Raw genomic sequence first — 22,238 nt, 5'->3', positions numbered from 1 at the left:
AAAGCCTAATTTTTGGCAAGAAAGATTGCACTCTGACTGTCACTGTGTAGAATGCCCATCTCCTGCTTCTTACCCAATTCATCTAAGAAACCATGTAGCCAAATCATCTCCTTTCTAGTTTCAGTTGCTGCAACATACTCAACTTCTGTAGTAGACAAAGTGACAATCTTTTGCAGATTTGAAGTCCATGATATAGTTGTACCACCCAGAGTAAAAACAAACTCAATAGTACTCTTTCTACTATTAATATCACCAGCAAAATCAGCATCTACATAACCATGCAGTTTCAAACTTGCACTTGTGAAGCAAAGACATGTATCTGATGAACCCTTCAGATATCTCAGAATCCACTTGACTGCCTCCCAATGTTGCTTTCCAGGCCTACTCATGAATCTACTCACAACTCCCACTCACTACAAGAAAATCAGGCAATTGCGGCGGACCTATTGCGGCGGGTGGCAAAACAGCCGCTATAGGTGGCCTTATTGCGGCGCGAATTGGGCCAGCCGCTGTAGAGGAGATCTATTGCGGCGGGCCAGTAGCCCGCCGCAATAGTTATAGCTATTGCGGCGCGCTACAGCGGCGGGCCAATGACCCGCCGTAATATATCTGTTTCAGCGGCCCCAAACCTAGATATAGCGGCGGGTGATTGACCCGCCGCAATAGGCCTTACATTTTCCCCCACCCGGACCTAAATTTTCCCTCTGTTTTTTTTGTCCCTATTCATTTTTACCGCCGTTTCGTTTTTAGCTAGTCTCCCACACACTCTCTCTCACTCAGACGCCGAAAACCTCCTCACTGTCTCATCTCTACCACTACCCACAAACCCACAGCCACAGCCGCCACCACCACCACCTCCCAAGCCCCAACCACAGCCACCACGACCACCCAAAAATCGAGCCTAGTTAGGTCCAAAAACAAATGGGTTAGGTCTAGCCCGACCCATTTGTCTTATCGTTTCTAACCCTAACGGCACTACCACCATAGGAGGCGGCTTGCTCCTCAGCAAAAAGCCTTACCGAGATTCCTATTTCTTTTTTCTGTTTATTGTTATCTAAATCCTAATTTCTTGTTTGGTACATCGCAGGACCGAAGGCACCGATTGACGCTTTGCGAGACATTCATCGCTCTGTCTATCTCTCACTCGGTCTGATTCTCTATTTCTCTCTGATTCTTTGCTGTTATTATTATTATTTTGGTTTGATTATTTGTTTGGTTTTTGAATAGCGGCTAGGGATTTAGAGGAAATTCAAGAGCTGTTGAGATTGGTCGATGGCACTGTAAACCCTTCACTTGCTCAGGTAAAGATGTTTTTTTTTTTGGTTAATTAAGTAAAATTTGATGTAATTTTTCCATGACAATCTGAGAACATTTTTACTTTTAGGTTAGACACAGATTTCCCTCTCCATGACAATCTGTATTTTTCTTATCCTATAATATGTAAACCGGTATTGTGACTTTGAAAATGGTAACATATTTTATCTTTCTCTATAATTTTCTCTTCGGAATCTTTTTGTTTTTTTGATTGCATTTGAAAATTGTTATAACTTTTTGTTTTTATATATTTTTCAAATTTCTTTGCTTTCAGTTTCAGTAAGTGTTATGAATATATACGTGTATAGCTGTTGTATATATGAATTCATGTATGAATCATTGTTGTATCTACACTTATATGGTGGTGAATGTATGTATGGGTAGGAGATAAAAACTTTATTTTATTTTCTGTTTACCTTGTTGCTTTATAACTTGTTTGGGAAGATGTAGAGAATCTGTCATGTGAAGTAGAGAATCTGGTACAGGTGAAGGTTTTTTTGTTTTATTATTCGTTTTTAAAGTATGCCATAACTATATATTTATGTATTTGAGTTAGATTTGGATTTGGCTACAGTAATTGGACTTAAGTCAAATCATCTTTGAAATGTAAGTGAGAGGGAGTGTATATGGTACTTTGCTGTGACTTTGTTCAGCGTTATTTACTAATGCTGAGGTTATTAAGATCTTACATCCACATCACACCCTTTCTCCCTTCTATTCCTAAATTTGCAACCCCTCTGTTCCTTATATTCCTTAAGATTCTTGAAGATTACAAACGTCTCCAATACTGTAACTATTTAGTCAAAAGCCTCTCTAATCTGTGAGATTATAATATAATCTCAAGTATTTGTTCTGCTATGACCCAATTACAGAGACAATGTCATGAACACTGCTTATCTATGTAAGGAGGTCAGTTTTTCTTTGATTTTTTGGGTATTTTCTAATTATTTTTGAGAGATTGTTCTACATATGATTGTGTGGATTGGATTTCTATGTGGGTTATGTACTGTGTAAGTCTTTCTTTCTTGGGAAATTTCAGTTCCTTTTTTTTTTCTTTAAAACTTCTTTCTGCGATTTATTAGTTTTGAAAGATTAAGTTTTGAATACAAGCAATGAGTTTTCCATTTTAAAATAATACTTAATTTTGACCAAAATTTTGAACCAAACAGAATTTGTACTGCTTTATTTAGTCTGAGAAAATAGTGTTATAACTTATAATTTAATATATTGGAAACAAAATTTAGAGGTATGTGTGTTTTATGAGGAAAAATGCTATATTGTAGAAGAATTTAATTTATAGCTCTTTTTTTCCCTCCCTCTTGCTAATTACCCATATCAAGTCAATGAATCACTTTGCATAGGCTGTTATGTTCTAGGTGTTCACTACTCATATTTTAGCTTTAATGCTGCCTATATTGATTCTCAGGATAAAACTTCAAATGGAAGTTTAAGACCTAGGGTAAAAGTGTTTGTGAACATGTGCAGAAACAGTAAAATATCAAGCAAGATTAGTTTCATAATATCACCAGTTTCTCCTAGATGATAAAACTTTTACACTTTTTGGTTGGCATGCTGTACTAACAGTGGTGGATTTTTTTCATTCAGTATTGAAATAGAATCTGTTTAAAAAAAATTAAAGGAGCAGAATTTTCAAGGTAAGAAATTGAATTATTATTAGAAAATGAAGTTAAACTATGTGTATTCTAAAAGTTCAAGATATTATAAAATGAAGAAGTTGATCATATAATTATTATTTTAACACTTTTCTTTAATAAGCATTAATTTTGAAATGATGCATTTCTTTTCAGTGTATATGTAACATATTGGTTCATTCACTATGGTACAGTTAAGTTTTTTGATATAAGTTTTGATGATTACTCTCCGGAGGAGGATCAAGGCCTAGACTACAAAACTGTATGGTCTAAACAGTGCTGAAATTTTTAGTAGACACAATTTGCTGGTTTAAGAGAGTTCAGCTAGAGCTGTAAGATAAGGAGAAATTGAATTATGTGTGACAGTAACACTGCTACCTGTTAGTCATTTCAATATGACTTCAGAGACTAATATGTTACTGTCACAATTTGCTGATTTAAGAGGGTTTGGTAGGACCTGTAGGTCATATCCAATATGACCTCACTGTCTAATATTTACTTTTTTTGGTGGCTTTTAGGGATCATTATAATTTTTCTGAAAAATCCAGCATGAAACCATGTAGCTCTATGGTTTGGCCATAGGAAAGTAATGATAACTTTGTAGAATACATAGTAAAGCATGTTAACTTTGTGGCACGTGTATATAGAGTTTAGAGCATCTCTTTTGTCAGATTTATTACAATACAGTGATGTAGTGGTGTTGATGGTGAATATTGATCATGCAAATATAGATATTAGCTTACTGGTAGAAGTGCATGCATCTTAACATTCACTTGATTAGGACCCGCTACAAATTAGTAATGTTTTTTAATTTGTTCTCTATAGCATGCAGTTAATTCCTTTATTTCTAGATTCCTTCACATCATACTTTCTAGAATTAGCTAATGACATTTGATCCAGTACAAAATAAATGTTAAATTGTATGAATAACCACAGTAAGGAAGTCTATATTGCATGAGGTTAATGTTCTATCCGATGACTACCTTATTAGTTGCAAATTACTACAGCTATTACATTGTTAAGTTAAACCAAATTTTTTTTGGCTGAATTTGTTAAATTACTTAAAGATTATAATATATGCCAGTTATAAATGGCCATTATAGTTTGCTACTGCATTCATTAATTTTGTTAATGCTTAAATGATCAAAGATTATAATATATTACAAATTATTGAAGGTGGCTTTAACTTTCACTCATATATGTTTGAGGTCTGTTACCATTCTACAACACTCCCTTATTTGCATTTTTGGAATTAATCCTTCCCCAAGTCAATTGTTGGATTTATTACTTATCATAAAACTATGTCGTTTAGCATTTGATATCAATACTGTGCTTGCAACATGGTTTTTTTTTTTTTTTTTTTTTTGGGTTTGGTTTATTTAAAAGATATGTAACTAAAATCTTTCTTAAATATTCAGTGATTTGTCATTCACAATAAATGTCCAAATAAATTGAAAGCTAATATCAAGAATCAGGTTAGGGGGGAAAGGATATTTATTACTTTGTCATTGTTGTGAGTCTTATTCCCTTCTTCAAATTAATATGGAATCTCTATTGCATGTTTTTGTATTATGATAGTTAGCTTAAGTTATTTTAATCAAGCTACACTTCAAAATCAGTTTAAATATAAGATGACTTCTTTTTATATTCCTACTGATGGTCACATAGATTTTCAAAACGTTTTTGATCTACTCTTGGAAATTTCTGAAACTGAAAAGTTAAACCCAGATAGGATGGTGAAGAAAGTGTTCATGCTTATTACTTATCACACTCCCTTATTTGCTTCAAGCATTTTCCACTTTGGTCCTATTGGGTTTATTTCAGTCTTATTCGGTCCACATCAGTCCTATTCAGCTCATATTGGTCTTATTCAGACCACTTTGGTCTAATTCGGTCCAGTATGGTCTTATTTGGTCTGATTTTGGTCCACTTTGGTACTATTCAGTCCAATTCGGTTTATTCTGCTCTCTTCACTCCAATTTAGTCCTATTCGGTCCAATTTAGTTATATTCTATCCAATTTGGTCATATTCGGTTCTATTCAGTCTATTCTTTCTACTTTAGTTCAATTCGGTCCACGTTCGTCCTATTAGGTCCAATTTAGTTCTATTTGGTGAATTTGGTCATATTCTCTCAACTTTGCTTCTATTCAGTCCAATTTGGTCATATTCGGTCCAATTTGGTCATATGCAGTCAACTTTGCTTCTATTCAGTCCAATTTAGTCATATTCGGTCCTATTCTATCGGCAGAGTATTAAGACTTCATGCAGCAACCAGCTCTAGATTTCACATCCCATTTGATGGTTTGAATGATGCTCTCTCCAAAATTTATTTGCAACCATATGTGATGCACAGAAGCTGCCCAAGCCACCTTGCAAACAAAAGAATCTAAGACTCTTTACCCTCAAAGCTTTGAAAACCCAACTTAAGATTTCAGACCAGCACTGCCTCTACAAAAAGCACTTATAGTGATAATCATATGAGTCTGTCATGGGTTATATATAATGCGCCTTATAAATCCTTTTCTTTCCTTCTCTCTCTCTCTCTCTCTCTCTCTCTCTTTTTAGGGGTTGAAGAGAAGAAGCAGAATCGGGCGGCTGAGCTTGCTGCTTCGACTGGTGGAGCTTTAGCACTCTCTGTGCTTTGTAACAAAGCTCTGTTACCCATTAGAGTTCCGATCACCGTCGCTCTTACCCCTCCGATTGCGAGGTTCTTGGCTCGGAGGAAAATTACCAAGACCAGTGTATGAATTTTTTCTTGTCCTTTTTAAAAATTTTAGAAAAAAAAAGGAACTTTTTTTTTTGTGGGTATGTCATGGCATTCAATAAAGTTTATTTCTTTGTTATTGTTGTTTATGTCTCTATGTTGATTAGAGAAATGAGAAATGGATAATAGTATAAATGGGTTTTTATTAAGATGTGGTATTGGTTTCAAATTTTAAGGATTTGGTTGGGATTTTATGTGGGATGTGACTATTGGGTGGAGATTGGACTTAGAAATGTGGGTGTTGTTGATGAGGAAATAAAAGGGTGAGAATACGGCAAAGAATAAAGTTGATTATTGAGTTGAATTTCACTACTTGTTTCTCCTCTAAAGTATCAAGCAGCTTTGTAGTTTGCTGAGTTAATTGCATTGTAGTTTCGAGTTTGTAAGATGTTTACTTTACTATGGATGTTTTTGGTTTTGTTTTTAAATTTGGTATTGGTTCTAACTTTTAAGCATTTGATTGAAATTTTCTGTGGGTTGGGACTATTGGGTTGGAATTGGAATTAGAGATATGAATTAGATAAAAAGATTAGCCATTTTTTTACACAGGTTTGTTGTTATGCCTCATCATGTGTTGAAAAATTGTATTTTGAGTACTTTGAGGTTGTAATTGATGTGGCAAAGATTTTTAGGCATGAACCGCCGGTGATGGCTTATGATGTTTCTGTTCTTCAGAACGAACTGGATGTGCTGACGGTTTGCAAGCCAGCCAAAAAAGAATTTAGTTTTTTCATTTTAGATATTTCTTCCCTATAAATTTTATTGTCTGACTGGCCTATTTTTATGCTGCCTTTGATATTTCTTCCTGGATTTTTACGGAGTGGCTTCAAACTAGTTCTTTTTGTGTGTTATTGCTTCTTTGCAGGTTTAACGAATTTGGAAAGTTTGAACTTGGATTCCTATGGGATAGGTGATGAAGGGCTTGCTAATCTGACAGGTTTATTATTATGTTTCACTAATTCATTTTATATGACAGTTATGATTGATATGTGAGATGGTGTGTGATTTAATATGTTCTCTCTTTTGTTTCATATTATCTTCTGGAAAAAGTAGGTTAGTGAGAAATAAAGCAAACATATAAGTGAATATAAAGCTTGTTGACTGTGCTTTGATATCTGGACATTTCTGCATAATCACTTTCTTTGGATATCATTTTTTTGTAATGTTTTACCTAGTAATGTAGATCCTTCTTGAATTTCCCGTGCCTAATTAGTGTCAAATAAAAACTGCATCTTTGAGTTCAAAGTTGGTTTTTCTTATTTCTTTGTCCTAATGTGTATAGGAGAATTTTCTAGCAGTGATGAGAAAAAATATAAAATCCTGAAGCGGGCAACTGAAAGGGAGATTTCTCAAAGTGCTGATGTCATCTGTTGCACATGTGTCGGTGCTGTAGATCCTAGATCGGCAAATTTTAGGTTCTGCCAGGTTGAAATGCATGTAACATGTGGAAGTTTATCCAGGATTCACTTGTTTAAAAGTTTACTCTTTTTAACTTTTTGTTTTTTGTTTTGCTGCTATTGGTATAGTGCATTTGGATCATTAAGTGGTTTTATTTTTTTTTTGGATTTTTATATTCACTGATTTTTTTGGAATGTTTTTCTAAAAAGTTAACCTCTTTTTATATGATCTGTCTGCAATGTTGAACTTTTAACTTGCTATTCCACTGAGAAATTTTGACAATCAAATGAAATCAATAAAATTGTATGCATGTTTGGCATTACTTTAGGAAGAGAGTTTTAATTAGAGAGTTTTAGTAGTTTGTAATATAGAGTTTTAACTGAGAAGCTGTTTAGCTTTTTTGGCTTTTGAGTGTTTGGGAAATTGTGTTAAACAATGCTTTAAAGTGGTAGATTTATAAAGCATGATTAGTGAATTGTAGAGTTTTTTCCCTAAAAGCTTCAAATTTTAGCTCCTTAATCATGAAGGTTGATGTAGTTGAGCTTTAAACTAGTTTTCTATTGGGGAGGGTTTGGGAATTGGGATAAGTGTAGGTCTTAGTTTTTTTCTAAAATACATTGAAAATGTTGTTACTATTAGTTGTATGCATAATTTATAGGTTTTTAATATATTTCATTCTTCTTTATTTAGGTTTTTTTTTTTTTTTTAAATGCTGAATAAGCTTGAATTCTTATATATTTTATTCTTTACTAATAATTTGAGTCTAAAATATATGGAGTGGAGTATATATGAAGCTAACCAAACCATGATATGACTTACAGTGACTTACAGTGAAAGAGCTTAAAAATCCCTTAGTGAATTCCTTCCTTCCTTCAAACCCAATATTCTTTTTTCCATTTTTATAGTATGTTGGAACTCTGAGTGTATAAAGGGGATGCCAATTTTTTTTTTTTTTTTTTTGAGAACAGGTCAGAAACTTAATTAAACTAAAAAAAAGTACACATATAAAGAAAACTTGTATTACTCCAAGGCCAACTACATGCAGCTGGCCATAGATTGAGGCTACACTACCTTAGCTAAGAAAGGACCCATACTAAACAATTATCTCTGTAAAGAAAACTTGTATGAGTCCAAGGCCAACTACATGCAGCTAGCCATAGATTGAGGCTACACTAACGTAGCTAAGAAAAGACCCATAGTACACTTTTTTAAAAAAAAAATGTTGATGTGGTACACCACTCCAATAACTACACATTAACTAAATATTATAATTGATTTCTTTTTTTCACATTAATTTATAATTTTATGCCATATTTACATATTAAATGAGTAGTATTCATCTCACATAGATGATAGGATTTAGTATATGCTTAATTAATGAAACACACTATTTTGTGACACTCTAAAACATTATTCATACATGCATTGGAAAATTACTGAAACATTAGGACAATCTCACCTATTTTGCAAAAGGTCCCACACTCATTGGTCACCCACCAATAATTGATTACTTCTGTAATCTTCTCTGGACTCAAGCTGGCCTGGCAGCCACCACTCACTATCTCCTCTCTGACTCTCTCTTCGCTTTTTAATAGAAAATTACTTTTTACTTAATTTTTTTCTTTCTTAAGTGAAAGATAAAAACCCAAAGCTTGGCTTTTTTTTTTTTTTTTGGGCAAGAGTTTATATTAGTGCATTCCACATTGGGCTCTTCCAACGGGCTTTTTTGCTGAATCCACCAACCTTAATAAAATAGAAAGTGGCATGAATTGTTTAATAGGTTGGATGCATGCCTCATCCTCTTCACTAGTGGCAGGTACAACTTGGTTTTCTATGGTTCCAGACATGTTTGCTTCCTTTTCCTTTTCTTTTTTTCCCTCTTCTTAAATAGGTCTTGCTGACATTTGTTTTGTGGTGTAGATTTAAAGAGTTATTTCCCATAAAAAAAATAAATAAAAAAAATAAAAATAAAAAGAGTTCTTCTAGGCTGATTGCCTAGTGTTCTTTTTTTTTAATTTATTTATAAAATTTGGCTGAGTGATTATTTATCACTTTCTGAGAAGCTCAAGTATAAGTTAGGTATGATTACGATACAATATGGTATATAATACAATAGAGATGCAATCAGAGATGGAACTAGTGAGGGGCAGAGGGGGACCATTGCCCCCCCCCCCCCCCCCAATTTTTTTTTTTTTAATAAACAGTAATAGTATACACATTGAGTGCATGACAATATAATTTTTTTTTGTAAAGAATAGTATACACATTGATTATTTATCATTAACTCTTCTCTCTCTCCCTGCTCTTATTATCAGTTTTTTAGTTAACTAATTTTTTTTAACATATTCTAGTCTTTGTCTGTATTAGGTATTGTTGATCTGCATTATGAGTTTTGTTTTGTTTTGGATTCTAGTCTCTAATCATCTTGAAACTTTTGATGACTGTAATTGATTTGGATTCTATTTGTTTGTCTTTCCAGTAATTCAAACTATTTACCAACTTTTGTTTTAATATTTTTGTTTTGGTATAACGTAGATTTTGTAATATGTGGTTATTTAAAATCTATGTGCATGGTTGTGTTCTTTTTTTTTTTTCCTTAAAAAAAAAGTGAAATCCTTAATGATCCAGGAAAAATGTGCTAATTTTGACTTCATGAATAAATAAATAAGGTGAGAGGAAAAAAAAAAAAACCCCTTAAATATCTAATTTTAACTATTAGATATTGAATCCATTTTTTATTTTATAGCGTCCTGTTAACGGGTGCCTTTAGGATAATTATTAATAAACTATTTTAGGAACGTTTTGATACTAATTTCATGAGAAATATAAAAGCCTTTAAAAATATTAATTGTTTTATCATTTTCTCATAAAAGGTTTTTGCATCATCCTAATGTCAAGATTTTATTCTTATTGTCCTACTAATAAAAGAGTACCTAAAGAAAAAAAAAATCATTATCCTACTCTTTAAAGAATTTTGTTAGGTTTGCATTGCAAGGGTTATATGCTAGCATATATATTGTTGCATAGAAATTGCTTCAATAACCCCTTGTTCCCCCCCCCCCCCCTCTTTAAAGATCATATTAGGTCCACTTCGGTCCAATTGGCCTATCTTTGGTCCAATTTGGTCTATTTGGTTCATTTTGGTCCACTCCAGTCTATTCGGTTCAATTTCATCCATTTCGGTCTATTTTGGATCACTTTGATCCATTTTGGTACACTTACTTATAAACGAGAAAATACAGGTTTGGGCTAAGAAAACTAATTCTAAATTTGAATTTATTAAAAATATAAATCTCAAACTCGTTTATATCATTGTTGTCACACCTCAGACTATTGCTAGTGTGGCATAACATAAGACTGTCTTTAAAATACAGCAAGGTTCAGTGTCAAGTGGTTAGCTGATTTGTTAATGGGTGAAAAAGGAAAAAAAAAAAGAAAAAAAAAAAGAGAAAGGAGGTGAGCTTGGGCACTGTACGCATCTGAAATGTGTCAAAAAAAGATTTCTTCCAATTAGAAATTGTAATTAGAACAAATTATGACCTATGACGATTTTATTTTATTTCTTTTGAAATTTATGTTGGACCCTCATTGTGGAAATAAGTTAAGCTTTGTGATGACTTGACAACTCTGACTTGTATCTCTCTAATCCTTGTCGATCTTCAAATAGGTTATGAGAATCTCCTATCTAGATTTTTCTTGCATAGATATATGGCTATTTTAATATGTGTGACCAATAACTGTGCCTAATGGATACTTTTGTTCACATTAAATATTTGGAAAAATTGACAACGTTAATCTATTAAACACCCTAGCCCCATCAAAATCTACTCTATTTTCTCCTCACAACCAACAAACAAACAAAAAAAAATTATAATCAATGTGTATACTATTACTATTTATAAATTATAATCAATGTTCTTTAGGAATGGACATCTCACATATTCTGCACTCCTCTGCATATGATGACACAACAATATTATAATTGTCCTTAATTTTATTTTTCTCTGGTTATGAAATAAAAACTTCTTACCAGGTTTGAATCTGTCCATCCATGTTGAATCTATTTGCATGCCAATCTGTAACATTCAGTTCATTATTAGAAATTGAAAGAAATACAAGGAATATAAAGAGAAATACAAGCAACACTGCATGTCCTTAAGCTGTAATTTCATTTTGGATGCTATTAATGAGATTATTTGTGTGTTGTTTCTAGATATGCTTCCTTTGTGACTCACTCTCAGCTAAATTGCTTTGAAGTGAGTCTTGTTTGAAAATTAACTTAGGTTTATATATATATTCTTTTCTTGTTGGCAGATTGCAAAAATAAGAGGCACTATAAGTTTGTGTGATTACAACAAGTGAAGTTGGTGAAAGACTTAAGGTACTCTCTCTCTCTCTCTCTCTCTCTCTCTCTCTCTCTATGTGTGTGTGTGTGTGTGTGTGTTTGTGGTGGGTTGTTGAATTGGGGCAAGCAGGTGGCTTGCATGGAGTAATAAGGTGGTTTTAGCTGATATTGGGAGTGTTGCCTGTTTTGTGTAATATTGGATGATTGTTGTGGAGTTTTTTTTTTATTTGATTAATTCATTTTAAGGGCTTCTCTCTATCTTTTTCACACATATGGGACGCTAAAATGGAATTGCATATTTAAAGAGATGTCCATTCCTAAAGAATATTGTTAGTAATGATGTTATAGTTACCAAATGTATTGATAACTTCTCTATGCATTGAAATTCATTGTTTGATTAGGAACATAGCTAAAAATGAATGATTAAAGATGATTTGTTATTAAATTAATGTGAAATTGTGTAAATGAAATGTATGTTAACTCTTGGTTTGTGTTTTCATGAAATCACATTATAGGTATTTCTTGCAAATCACTTTATAGCAATGGATAAGAGTTGGATGAAAATTACCAATAGAAGGTCGCGAGAATATTTAGATGGAGTTCAACAGTTTCTGAATTTCGCATCTAACCATGCATACCTGGATGGAACAATTTCATGTCCGTGTAAAAAATGCGTGCATACGAATTCGTGGCCTATAGATGTTGTACAAGCTCACTTAGTGTCAAAAGGGATTTGTAGGGGTTATAACCCTTGGGTTTTTAATGGGGAATTATCGTCTGCGAAGACTTCTACTGAAATTCCTAGTAGTCATGTCCAAGAAAACCCAATAGAGTATGCCGATCTTCGTGACATGTTGCATGACATGTTCCCCATACAAGATATGGCATCTGCGCCAATGGAAGAAGTCCCTAGTGTGCAACAACCCACAGAAGGTCCTGCAGAAGGTCCTAATGAAGATGCACTTAAGTTTATGAAATTGGTTGAAGATGCTAATCAACCTTGTTATGAAGGTTGTAAGCATTTTAGCAAATTGTCAGCCATTGTGCATTTGTACCACATGAAGTGTCTTAATGGTTGGACTAACAAATCATTTACCATGTTGCTGGAATTTTTGCTTGATTTTCTTCCTTCAAATTCTAAGTTGCCAAAAGATTATTATGAGGCTAAGAAGATTATTAAAGATCTGGGCTTGAGTTATGAGAAGATTCATGCTTGTCCTAAAGATTGTGTTTTATATTGGAAGGAGAATGCCAACCTTGAAGCTTGTCCAAATTGTAACCTTTCAAGATGGGAAAGTAATGAGTCTAAAGGTCAACAAAGTACTAATGCTTCCTCCAAGAAAAGAAAAAAGAAAGCTGCAAAGATTCTACGATGGTTCCCTTTAAAGCCAAGATTGCAACGGCTATTTATGTCTCCTGAAACAGCCAATCATATGAAGTGGCATGCTAATGGTCGTGTGAATGACGGGTTAATGAGACATCCTGCTGATTCTGAAGCTTGGAAGTCATTTGACCGTAAGTATGTAGAGTTCTCATCCGAACCTCGTAATGTGAGGCTTGGATTAGCAGCTGATGGATTCAACCCGTATGGAAATATGAGTACTACTCATAGTACATGGCCTGATCCCATACAATCTCCCTCCATGGATGTGTATGAAAAGATCTTATTTCATGCTATCATTATTGATTCCCGGTCCAACCTCACCCGGGAACGATATTGATGTTTTCTTACAACCCCTAGTAGAAGAATTGAAGGAGTTATGGGATGTTGGAGTAGAAACGTTTGATGTGTCTTCCAAAAAATCATTCCAAATGCATGCTGCATTATTGTGGACCATAAATGATTTTCCTGCATATGGTGATATCTCGGGTTGGAGTACCAAAGGATCTCTTGCATGTCCCTCTTGTAACTATGATAAACAATCTCGTTGGTTAAGATATGGAAGGAAATTTAGTTACATTGGACATAGGCGATTTTTGGATAGTGATCATAGATTCCGTAAGCAAAAAAAATCATTTGATGGGAATATTGATAACAGATCAGCTCCGATTACAATATCCGAAGGGGAAATCATGTTACAAACGGATGCTGTAGCCGATCATGTGTTTGGGAAGAAAAAAGTTAATTTGACCAATAAAAGAAAAAGAGGGGAAGAAGCCTTAACTGTGTGGAAGAAGAGAAGTATATTTTTCACCTTGCCTTATTGGGAGTACCATGTGTTGCGTCACAATCTTGATGTGATGCATATTGAGAAGAATGTAGTTGATAATATAATTGGCACATTGTTGAACTTGGATGGCAAGACAAAGGATAACTTGAAGGCACGCCAAGATTTAAAAGATATGGGTATAAGAAGTGAACTTCACTTGAAAAAGGTTGGGAATGATCAGACATGTATGCCACATGCTTGCTACCATATGAATGCTAGTGAAAAGGATGGTTTTTTGCAAGTTTTGAAAGATGTAAAAGTGCCAGATGGATATTCTTCAAACATCTCACGTTGCGTTAAACTCAAAGAACGCAAGATTAGTGGGATGAAGAGCCATGATAATCACATCTTAATGCAGCAGCTTTTTCCAATAGCAATACGTGGATCTCTGCCCCCTGAAGTGAGTAGGCATTTAATTGACTTATCTTGTTTCTTTAGGGAGATATGTTCCAAAGTACTAAATGTGGAGGAACTTGGGGCTCTTGAGAAGAGAATTGCAGTGACATTGTGTGAGTTGGAAAAGATATTCCCTCCCTCTTTCTTTACCGTGATGGTACATGTAGTCATGCATTTGGCTAGCGAAGCCAAAATTGCCGGTCCAGTTCATTATCGTTGGATGTATCCCATAGAGAGGTAACACATAAGAACTTGGTCTATTTGTTTATTTGTTTTTATTTTTTTTAAACTTACCAATTGTACGTTGTTGATCTTGGGTTTTCCAATAGGTACTTGTCAAGGCTTAAGTCTTATGTGCATAATAAAACTTATCCAGAAGGCTCCATTGCGGAAGGGTATATAGCAGAGGAATGCTTAACATTCTGTTCACGCTATTTTAAATCTGTTGAAACTGTATTTAATCGGCCTGTAAGGAATGTTGAGGAATCCATGGGTGCAATGGTGAGCATTACACTAGATTCAAATTCATGGATCCAAGCACATCGTTATGTGCTATTCAATTGTGAAGAAATCACCCCATTTCGTGAGTAAGTGATATCCTTGCGTATCCTTTAACGACATTCCAATGCAATACTCTAGCTTAACACTAACACGTTTGTGTACACAGTGAACATATAGCGGAGATTAAGGCTGGTTTCCCTTCTCATGTGACTAATGATGTTATTCAAAAGCAGCACATAGAGAAATTCTGCAACTGGTTTAGGGAATATGTAAGTAAAGCATATATACATATATAACACTATTTTCGGTTGTAACACTTTAGATAGCATACTTATAATAAAAGTCTTTCTCTATAATAGGTGATGTCAATGGATGCCTCTAAGAAAAAGGAAATCTCTGATAAAGTTAGATGGCTTGCTCGATATCCAGATAATGAAGCAAAAAGGTTCAAGCGTTATGTTATAAACGGTTTGAAGTTTCGCACCAAAGATTTTGAGGCAACTAGGAAAACTCAAAATAGTGGAGTTTGTGTTGTTACTGAAGGTGGTGCTACTTATTATGGTGTACTAATCGATATTATTGAATTGAACTACTCTGACAAGTATCGATATGTATTATTCAAATGTCAATGGGCTGATGTTATTAGTGGGAGAGGATGCAAAAAAGATGAGTTTGGATTTCCCCTTGTCAATTTTTCAAGATTGATACACACAGGTGATCACTTGATTGATGAACCTTATGTATTAGCATCCCAAGTTTCGCAAGTGTTTTATGTGGAGGATGTGAGACATAAAGATTGGGTAGTAGTGGTCAGAACCAAACCTAGGGAGGTGTTTGATGTTGGTATTCAAGCTTTAGATGATGATGATGATGAAGTGGATACATATATGGAGAATGTCCCTTATAATGTAACTACTGATGATGCATGTGATGATGTAAATGACAACCATGCTTGGGCTCGAGTTGATGAAGAAGGAACCATTTATGATACACCGTTGATTAGTGAGGATGAATTTCTTGAACAAGACTTTATCGATGATGAAGAGCTTAGTGATGATGTTTATGAGTCTAATGACGATGAGTCCAATGATGATGGATCCAATGATGATGAGTCTAGCGATGATGACTAGGTTGTGCCCCTTCTTGCACATTCTTTAACAAAATTCATTATTGCTTAATAGGGAAAAAAAGAAAAGAAAAGAAAAGAGGTATTTTTAACACTGAACTGAGTTGTTTTGTAACAATTTACATTGAACTTCATAGAATGGATGAATGTTAAAGTGACAAATACTAACTTTTTATTAGCTATATATTATTTTTGCTATTATGATGAACTTTAGAGTAATTTTATTACATGTTTCTTAATTGGGGCTTGAAATTATTATTATTATTTTCTAAATTCCAAAACTTGTTATCTTGACTTAAGCCTACAACATTGTACTTGTTAAATTCTAATGTTGAATTATATGACTATATAATAATTTGTGTTGTTTTAGTGTTGAAAGTAGTTGGAGTTGTTGTATTTGCAATTACTTGTACCATTACTTGTCATTGTGCTTATGTACTTATTTATTTTAGACTTTGACAGTTGAAATGGCAAGGAGAAAGGCAAATCTGCGCACACGTCCCAGGAGTGTTACATTACAAAGAGCTTCTTCACAAGATGCGGATGAAGTGGGGGACCAAGAAATGCATGACGCTTCTACACAAGTTTCTACACAAGGTATGAGCTTTTTAGTCAAAAGTTTACCATTTATATAGAAGGTATGGGTAGAAGCAACTGAATATGTATATATATATATGATTTGATTTGGGGAAGATCATTTGTAAAGATACATTAACCATTAAAGGAGAAGATTCTATTGAGTTTTGAAGAAAGGAAGCAATGAAAACTACAATAAGTGAACAAGATATGTCCCATTATTAATTGGTCAAAATTTAAATTGATGACAACTACAGCTAACTCCCACATATGTAAATTATCAATATTTTCACAAGGCATAAAGATGAGTCAATTTGATTCATAAATGTTTAAGTCTAGATCATGAGAAAGAATAAGTTTTGAAATCTCACATTGGCTAGAAAAAAATTATAAGAATGTGCATTATTTTAAATAATTAGGAGTAGGAAGTTATTATGTTATAATTGTGATGGTAGTGTAGCTATTGTTTATGGTGTAAGTTTAATCTTGTAAGTTATCTAGTGAGAAAGTTTAGGAGACAAACTTTATTTGATGTGTTATCAATGTAAGAACACTTTAGGTATATTGGGGATTATAACAAATTTAAATTGTGTGTGCATGTTGTGTTGCTTGCATTTATTGTTTTGCTTATTTTTGAACAAGGTTTATGCAATTCCTCACATGTTGTAAAAAGAATAATAACCACCCATGTTTTAAAAGGCTAGCTTTGTATGTCTTGTTGTTTGACATTGGATATTTTCTCCTTTTAGGATCAGATGTGCAACCAGCTAAACGTGTCACTCGCGGGCCAAACAAGTACTTGGAAATTTGGGATCTTCCTGATGATCAAGAAATTGAGTTGCCACTAAATAGCATGTATCAGCCGGTTGATGAGGGGGCAAGGACTTTCACTGGTTTCTTGGGTACGATTGCACGGAAACCCCACATGTGCCCGATTAAATACCTTGATTGGAAGGTCATGCCAGAAGAACTTAAAGAAGAGTGTTGGCGTCTTGTAAAGGTATTAAAACAGTTATAATACTTGTAATTATGACGTTTTGTACTAGGTTTGATATAAGCATTTTAGCATGAAAACATTTGTAATTTGATAACTCAATTTGATTGTAGCGAAAATACCAAGTCCCTGATAATCCTAAGGCATATGAGGGTTTGATCAAAATAGTCTATTAGAATAGTCTATTACCATATGTGGGATCTACATAACAAATAGTCTCCAATTTTTAATCAAAAAAAGTATGGTTAAAAAAAACATTTTCAATTGTATAGAACCTTTACATTGTATCAATCGCAGCTATTACCATTAGTGGATGTCAAAATCATGAGGGTAATGATTAGTATATAGACCCTATGTAATAAATTATACTTGTTTTAATTTTACTATTAGTTTTAATCTTACATATATTTTGGTATTAACATATGTAATAATTAGCAATATTGTTTTTTTCTTAAGGAGATGAGTTGTGACACATTGATTTTCAAGAAGGGACAAAGCTTAAAATAGACCACATATGGGTAGTGTTTCCTCCATTGTCGACAACAATAAAATTTAAATCCTTGAAATCTGTTTGTTTCCATTCATAGTTGACCTTATAATACCAAAATTTTCTGGTTTCACAATCACCACATAATGGATGTATATGACTTCCTTTTTTTTTTTTTTTGGGAGAGGTTCATGTGGTGAGTTGCTTGTAGAATGTCAATTTTCTCTTAACGGTTATTGGTTGTTGTGGCAAAGTAGCACCAACAATTTTGGCACTGGTGCCTTTGGTTATGGTGAGGGGGACACTAGCTTTGTGTGCATAATTTTTGCATCGTTCTGGGTTTTATTGGTGCTTGCTTGTCTTATCCTATATATATGTATATATATGTTATGAGGTCATTTTAACTATATGATTTCTAACTTTTTTTTGTTTTGTTCAAACTCATATCAGGACAAAATGAGGGAATTGTTAGCTGACTCTGAGAATCAATTGCAGTCATCTGACACAAGTGGTAGTATTGCATGGTCAAGAGATGATGTGTTTGCCAAAGTGATGGGTAAGGAGCACAAAGGTCGCATTCGTGGGGTAGGATTTGGTCCAACCCCAAGTGGTCAAAGTAGCAAGACTGCTCTCACGGACAGTGAAATACGATTAAGTCAAGCAAGGGACGACGAAGTTGCACAATTAAAGGCTTCCTTGGCTACTATGGAGGAGAAACTAGCAAGTTTTGACGAAATGAAGGAAAAAGTTAGTCAATTCGAAGAAATGGAGCAAAGAATGGAGGAAAGAATGGAGCAAAGAATGGCTCGCCTGCTTCAACAGATGCAACAAACTACACAATGCAATCAGGTATGATAAATGAATTGAGTGTCAATTTATATGTAGTAGGAAAGGAACGTTAAATGTATGGTTACTAATTAATATTTACTTGTGGTAATTAGCTAGAAAGATAATTACATATTTAGTAATTACATTAGCTAGAAAGATATTTATTGATAGTATTTACTTGTGAATTGTGACGGTATGAATCTGTTGATCTGTAACATTGATAAAGGGTGGTGAAGGAAAAAGATTTCTACAAGCACCATGTTATTAATAGATGTTTATGGAATTATGTGGTGACACCTTTGCATCCTTTGAATTCTATATCAAGGGACCTCCCAACACCAATCATTTTGATTTCATCTCATTAGTTGTCTTCTTGTGCCACTGCTTTGTAATTTCAAAACTAGGAAGCTGCAAAGAGAGGTGGTCCTCCCATAAAAGATCAAGAAACATGTCTTAATTTAACTTGTTTCCATTTTTTTTACCTTGGTAATATTTTCTTGTCATTCTATTTCATTTGAACGCACTTATTAAATAATCATACTTTGTATGTAGGATCCTTCTCCGGTCGAACAATCTCCACCTCTCCCCAGATCATCAGCTGCATCTCATCAACCAAGAAGCTTATAAGTTTTATCTTGGAGTTCTTGGACTTTTTTGTGTACGAAGAACTATGGAAGAACAACCGCATTTTTTGCAAGTGTTGAAAGATAGTTTTAAACACTTTGAAATTTTGATTATAGTATTAGATTAATTTCAGCGGTTGTTTTATTCAAATCACCACATCTTTTTTTTGTTAATTTTAAGATGGTGGTTATAGATAATGCCATGTATTTGATAATACATTTCTATGTTAATATTACGTTAGTTTCAAGACATTTGTGGTATTGTTAATTAATTATATTTGTGGTATTATGTTAGTAGAGTTAAAAATATTACAGGTCCTTTGTAACAGGTTTGTGAACAATTTACAGCAGTTTTAAAACCCACTGTAAAAAAAAAAAAAAAAAAAAAAAGAAAACCTATAGCAGCGGTCAAAAAGCGCCGCTAAAGGTGCACATTTTACCCTTTAAATAAATACCTATAGCGGCGCTTATCGCCTGCCGCTAAAGGTTGAAACATATAGCGGCGGGCACGGACCCGCCGCTAAAAGTATAATTAGACGTTCTGATCTCATGTCTATAGCGGCGCTCTTTACCCGCCGCTAAAGGTCGGGACCAATAGCGGCAGGCATGACCCGCCGCTAAAACTGCAATCTGCCATTTTGATTGATTGGCTATAGCGGCGCTCTTTACCCGCCGCTAAAGGTCGGGACAATAGCGGCGGGCATTTCCCCGCCGCTAAACCTTCACCCGCCGCTAAAACATATACCTATAGCGGCGGTTTTTTGGACCGCCGCAATTAACCTACAGCGGCACTGCATCACCGACGGGACTGCCTGCCGCAATAGCACCCGCCGCTATAGGTCGTATGTACCTTTAGCGGCGGTTTTTGGGGTTTTAGCGGCGGTTCTGGACCGCCGCAAAAGCCCGTTTTTCTTGTAGTGACTGCATGTGCAATGTCTAGCCTTGTACACACCATAGCATACATCAAGTTGCCAATAGCTGAGGCATAGGGCACTTTGCTCATATGGTCCCTTTCTTCCTCTGTCTTCGGTGATTGTTCTTTGCTTAGTTTGAAATGACTACCCAAGGGTGTGCTCACTGGTTTAGTTTTATTCATGTTGAACCTGCTGAGAACTTTCTTCACATACTCTGACTGTGAAAGTTTCAATGTACCATTAGCCTTGTCTCTAATGATTCTCATACCAAGGATTTGCTTTTGCAGCTAACAAATCCTTCATTGCAAACTGTTTGGACAATTGCTTCTTCAGATTATTAATCTCCTCAATGCTAGACCCTGCAATAAGCATATCATCTACATACAACAGTAATATGATGTAAGAATTGTCAAAAGACTTAACATAGCAACAGTGATCAGCTTCACATCTCTTGAACCTAATTCTATGCATAAAACTGTCAAATTTCTTGTACCACTGTCTAGGAGCTTGTTTTAGGCCATACAAGCTCCTTTTCAGTTTGTAGACTAGATTCTCTTGTCCTTGAGCAATGAACCCTTCTGGCTGAATCATGTAAAGGTTTTCCTCCAAGTCACCATGAAGGAATGCTGTCTTCACATCTAACTGCTCAAGATGTAAGTTTTCTGCAGCCACCATTCCCAGTACTAATCTGATTGTTGACATCTTCACAACTGGAGAAAATATCTCTGTGTAGTCAATGCCTTCCTTCTGCTGGAATCCTTTAACAACTAATCTGGCCTTGTAACGTTTGCTACCATCATGCTCATTCTTTATTCTGTATACCCACTTGTTATGCAAAGCCTTCTTTCCTACTGGCAATTCAGTCAGTTCCCATGTCTGATTCCCCAACAAGGAATCCATCTCATCCTTCATGGCTAACTCCCACTTGCTTGAATTCTCATCTTGCAAGGCTTCATCATAACATTCTGGCTCACCACCATCAGTCAACAGGAGGTAATTTAGAGTGGGTGAATAACGCTGTGGAGGTCTAATGTTCCTGGAAGATGTGTGGACTTCAGCTACAGGCGTACTCGGATCTACTTGTGAATTTACATTCTCCTTATCTTCTTCACCCCTTTTCTGGACAGTACCTTTAGTCAATTCATCTAAGTTGACAAACTCAGATTTCTTTTGATCTATCTCTGTCATATCTGACACTACAGTTGACCTGTCCTTGTACATAACCTGTTCATTAAATATCACATTTCTACTTCTGATGATTTTCCTGTTTTGTTCATCCCAAAACCTGTAGCCAAATTTCTCATCACCATAGCCAATGAAAAAACATTTTTTAGACTTTGCATCAAGTTTACCACGAGTATCAGAATCAATATGAACATAAGAAACACAACCAAAAACTTTTTAAGTGTGAAAACTTTACCTCTTTACCGCTCCAAACCTCCTCAGGAAGTTTGAACTCCATGGGAACTGAAGGTCCTCGGTTTATCAGGTAAGCTGCAATGCTAACAGTATCAGCCCAAAAAGTTTTTGGTAGTCCAGCATGCAACCTCATACTCCTAACACACTCATTGAGAGTTCTGTTCATGCGCTCAACCACACCATTCTGCTATGGTGTCCCAGGAATGGTCTAATCCATCCTAATTCTCTGTGCAGCACAATACTCACTGAACCCTCCATCTATGTACTCTCCTCCATTATCTGACTTCAAACATTTTACTTTCAAACCTGTTTCTGTCTCAACCATGGCCTTCCACTTCTTAAAAGTTTCAAATATATCAGATTTATTTTTCAAAAAATAAACACATACTTTTCTGCTTGAGTCATCAATGAAAGTGATGTAGTACCTTGAACCTCCAAGGGATACAACCGAAGAAGGCCCCCACAAATCAGTATGTACTAATTCCAATTTTTCAACCTTCGGTGTCCTGCTAGTTTTCAAGAAGCTCACATTTTTCTGCTTTCCTAAGATGCAACTTTCACACATGTCAAAATCAATGGACTTTAATTCTGGTAGTTTTCCTTTTGACAGCAGCATCTTCATCCCTTTCTCACTCATGTGACCAAGTCTGCGGTGCCATAGGCTTGTATCAGTACTTGCATCAGCAACTG

At 34.8% G+C, this 22,238-nt stretch overlaps 2 protein-coding genes across 5 annotated transcripts; both read left to right on the top strand.

Moving 5' to 3' along the window:
- Positions 1–973: 973 nt before the first annotated feature.
- LOC126694650 (uncharacterized) lies at positions 974–19,487 on the top strand. Its single transcript, XM_050391027.1, has 6 exons — positions 974–1,147; positions 1,235–1,301; positions 6,597–6,668; positions 7,014–7,156; positions 18,215–18,613; positions 19,145–19,487. The coding sequence occupies exons 5-6, from the start codon at positions 18,221–18,223 to the stop codon at positions 19,217–19,219; spliced, it is 468 nt and encodes a 155-aa protein (XP_050246984.1). The 5' UTR covers positions 974–1,147; positions 1,235–1,301; positions 6,597–6,668; positions 7,014–7,156; positions 18,215–18,220; the 3' UTR covers positions 19,220–19,487.
- On the top strand, positions 13,102–16,305 carry LOC126694649 (uncharacterized). 4 transcript variants are annotated; one of them, XR_007645839.1, is made up of 5 exons: positions 13,102–14,317; positions 14,410–14,667; positions 14,748–14,850; positions 14,941–15,789; positions 16,160–16,299. XR_007645839.1 is itself a non-coding variant. In XM_050391025.1 (5 exons), the coding sequence occupies exons 1-4, from the start codon at positions 13,122–13,124 to the stop codon at positions 15,709–15,711; spliced, it is 2,328 nt and encodes a 775-aa protein (XP_050246982.1). In that variant the 5' UTR covers positions 13,102–13,121; the 3' UTR covers positions 16,170–16,305. The 4 variants fall into 4 exon arrangements, 2 of the variants coding, with proteins under 2 accessions (XP_050246982.1, XP_050246983.1); XR_007645840.1 differs by having other exon boundaries at positions 16,170–16,276; XM_050391025.1 differs by having other exon boundaries at positions 14,941–15,711; positions 16,170–16,305.
- Positions 19,488–22,238: the final 2,751 nt, after the last annotated feature.

The sequence above is a fragment of the Quercus robur genome, chromosome 8 (genome assembly GCF_932294415.1).
Source record: "Quercus robur chromosome 8, dhQueRobu3.1, whole genome shotgun sequence".
Classification (NCBI taxonomy): Eukaryota; Viridiplantae; Streptophyta; class Magnoliopsida; order Fagales; family Fagaceae; genus Quercus; species Quercus robur.
This window is presented reverse-complemented; position numbering and strand designations above follow the sequence as displayed.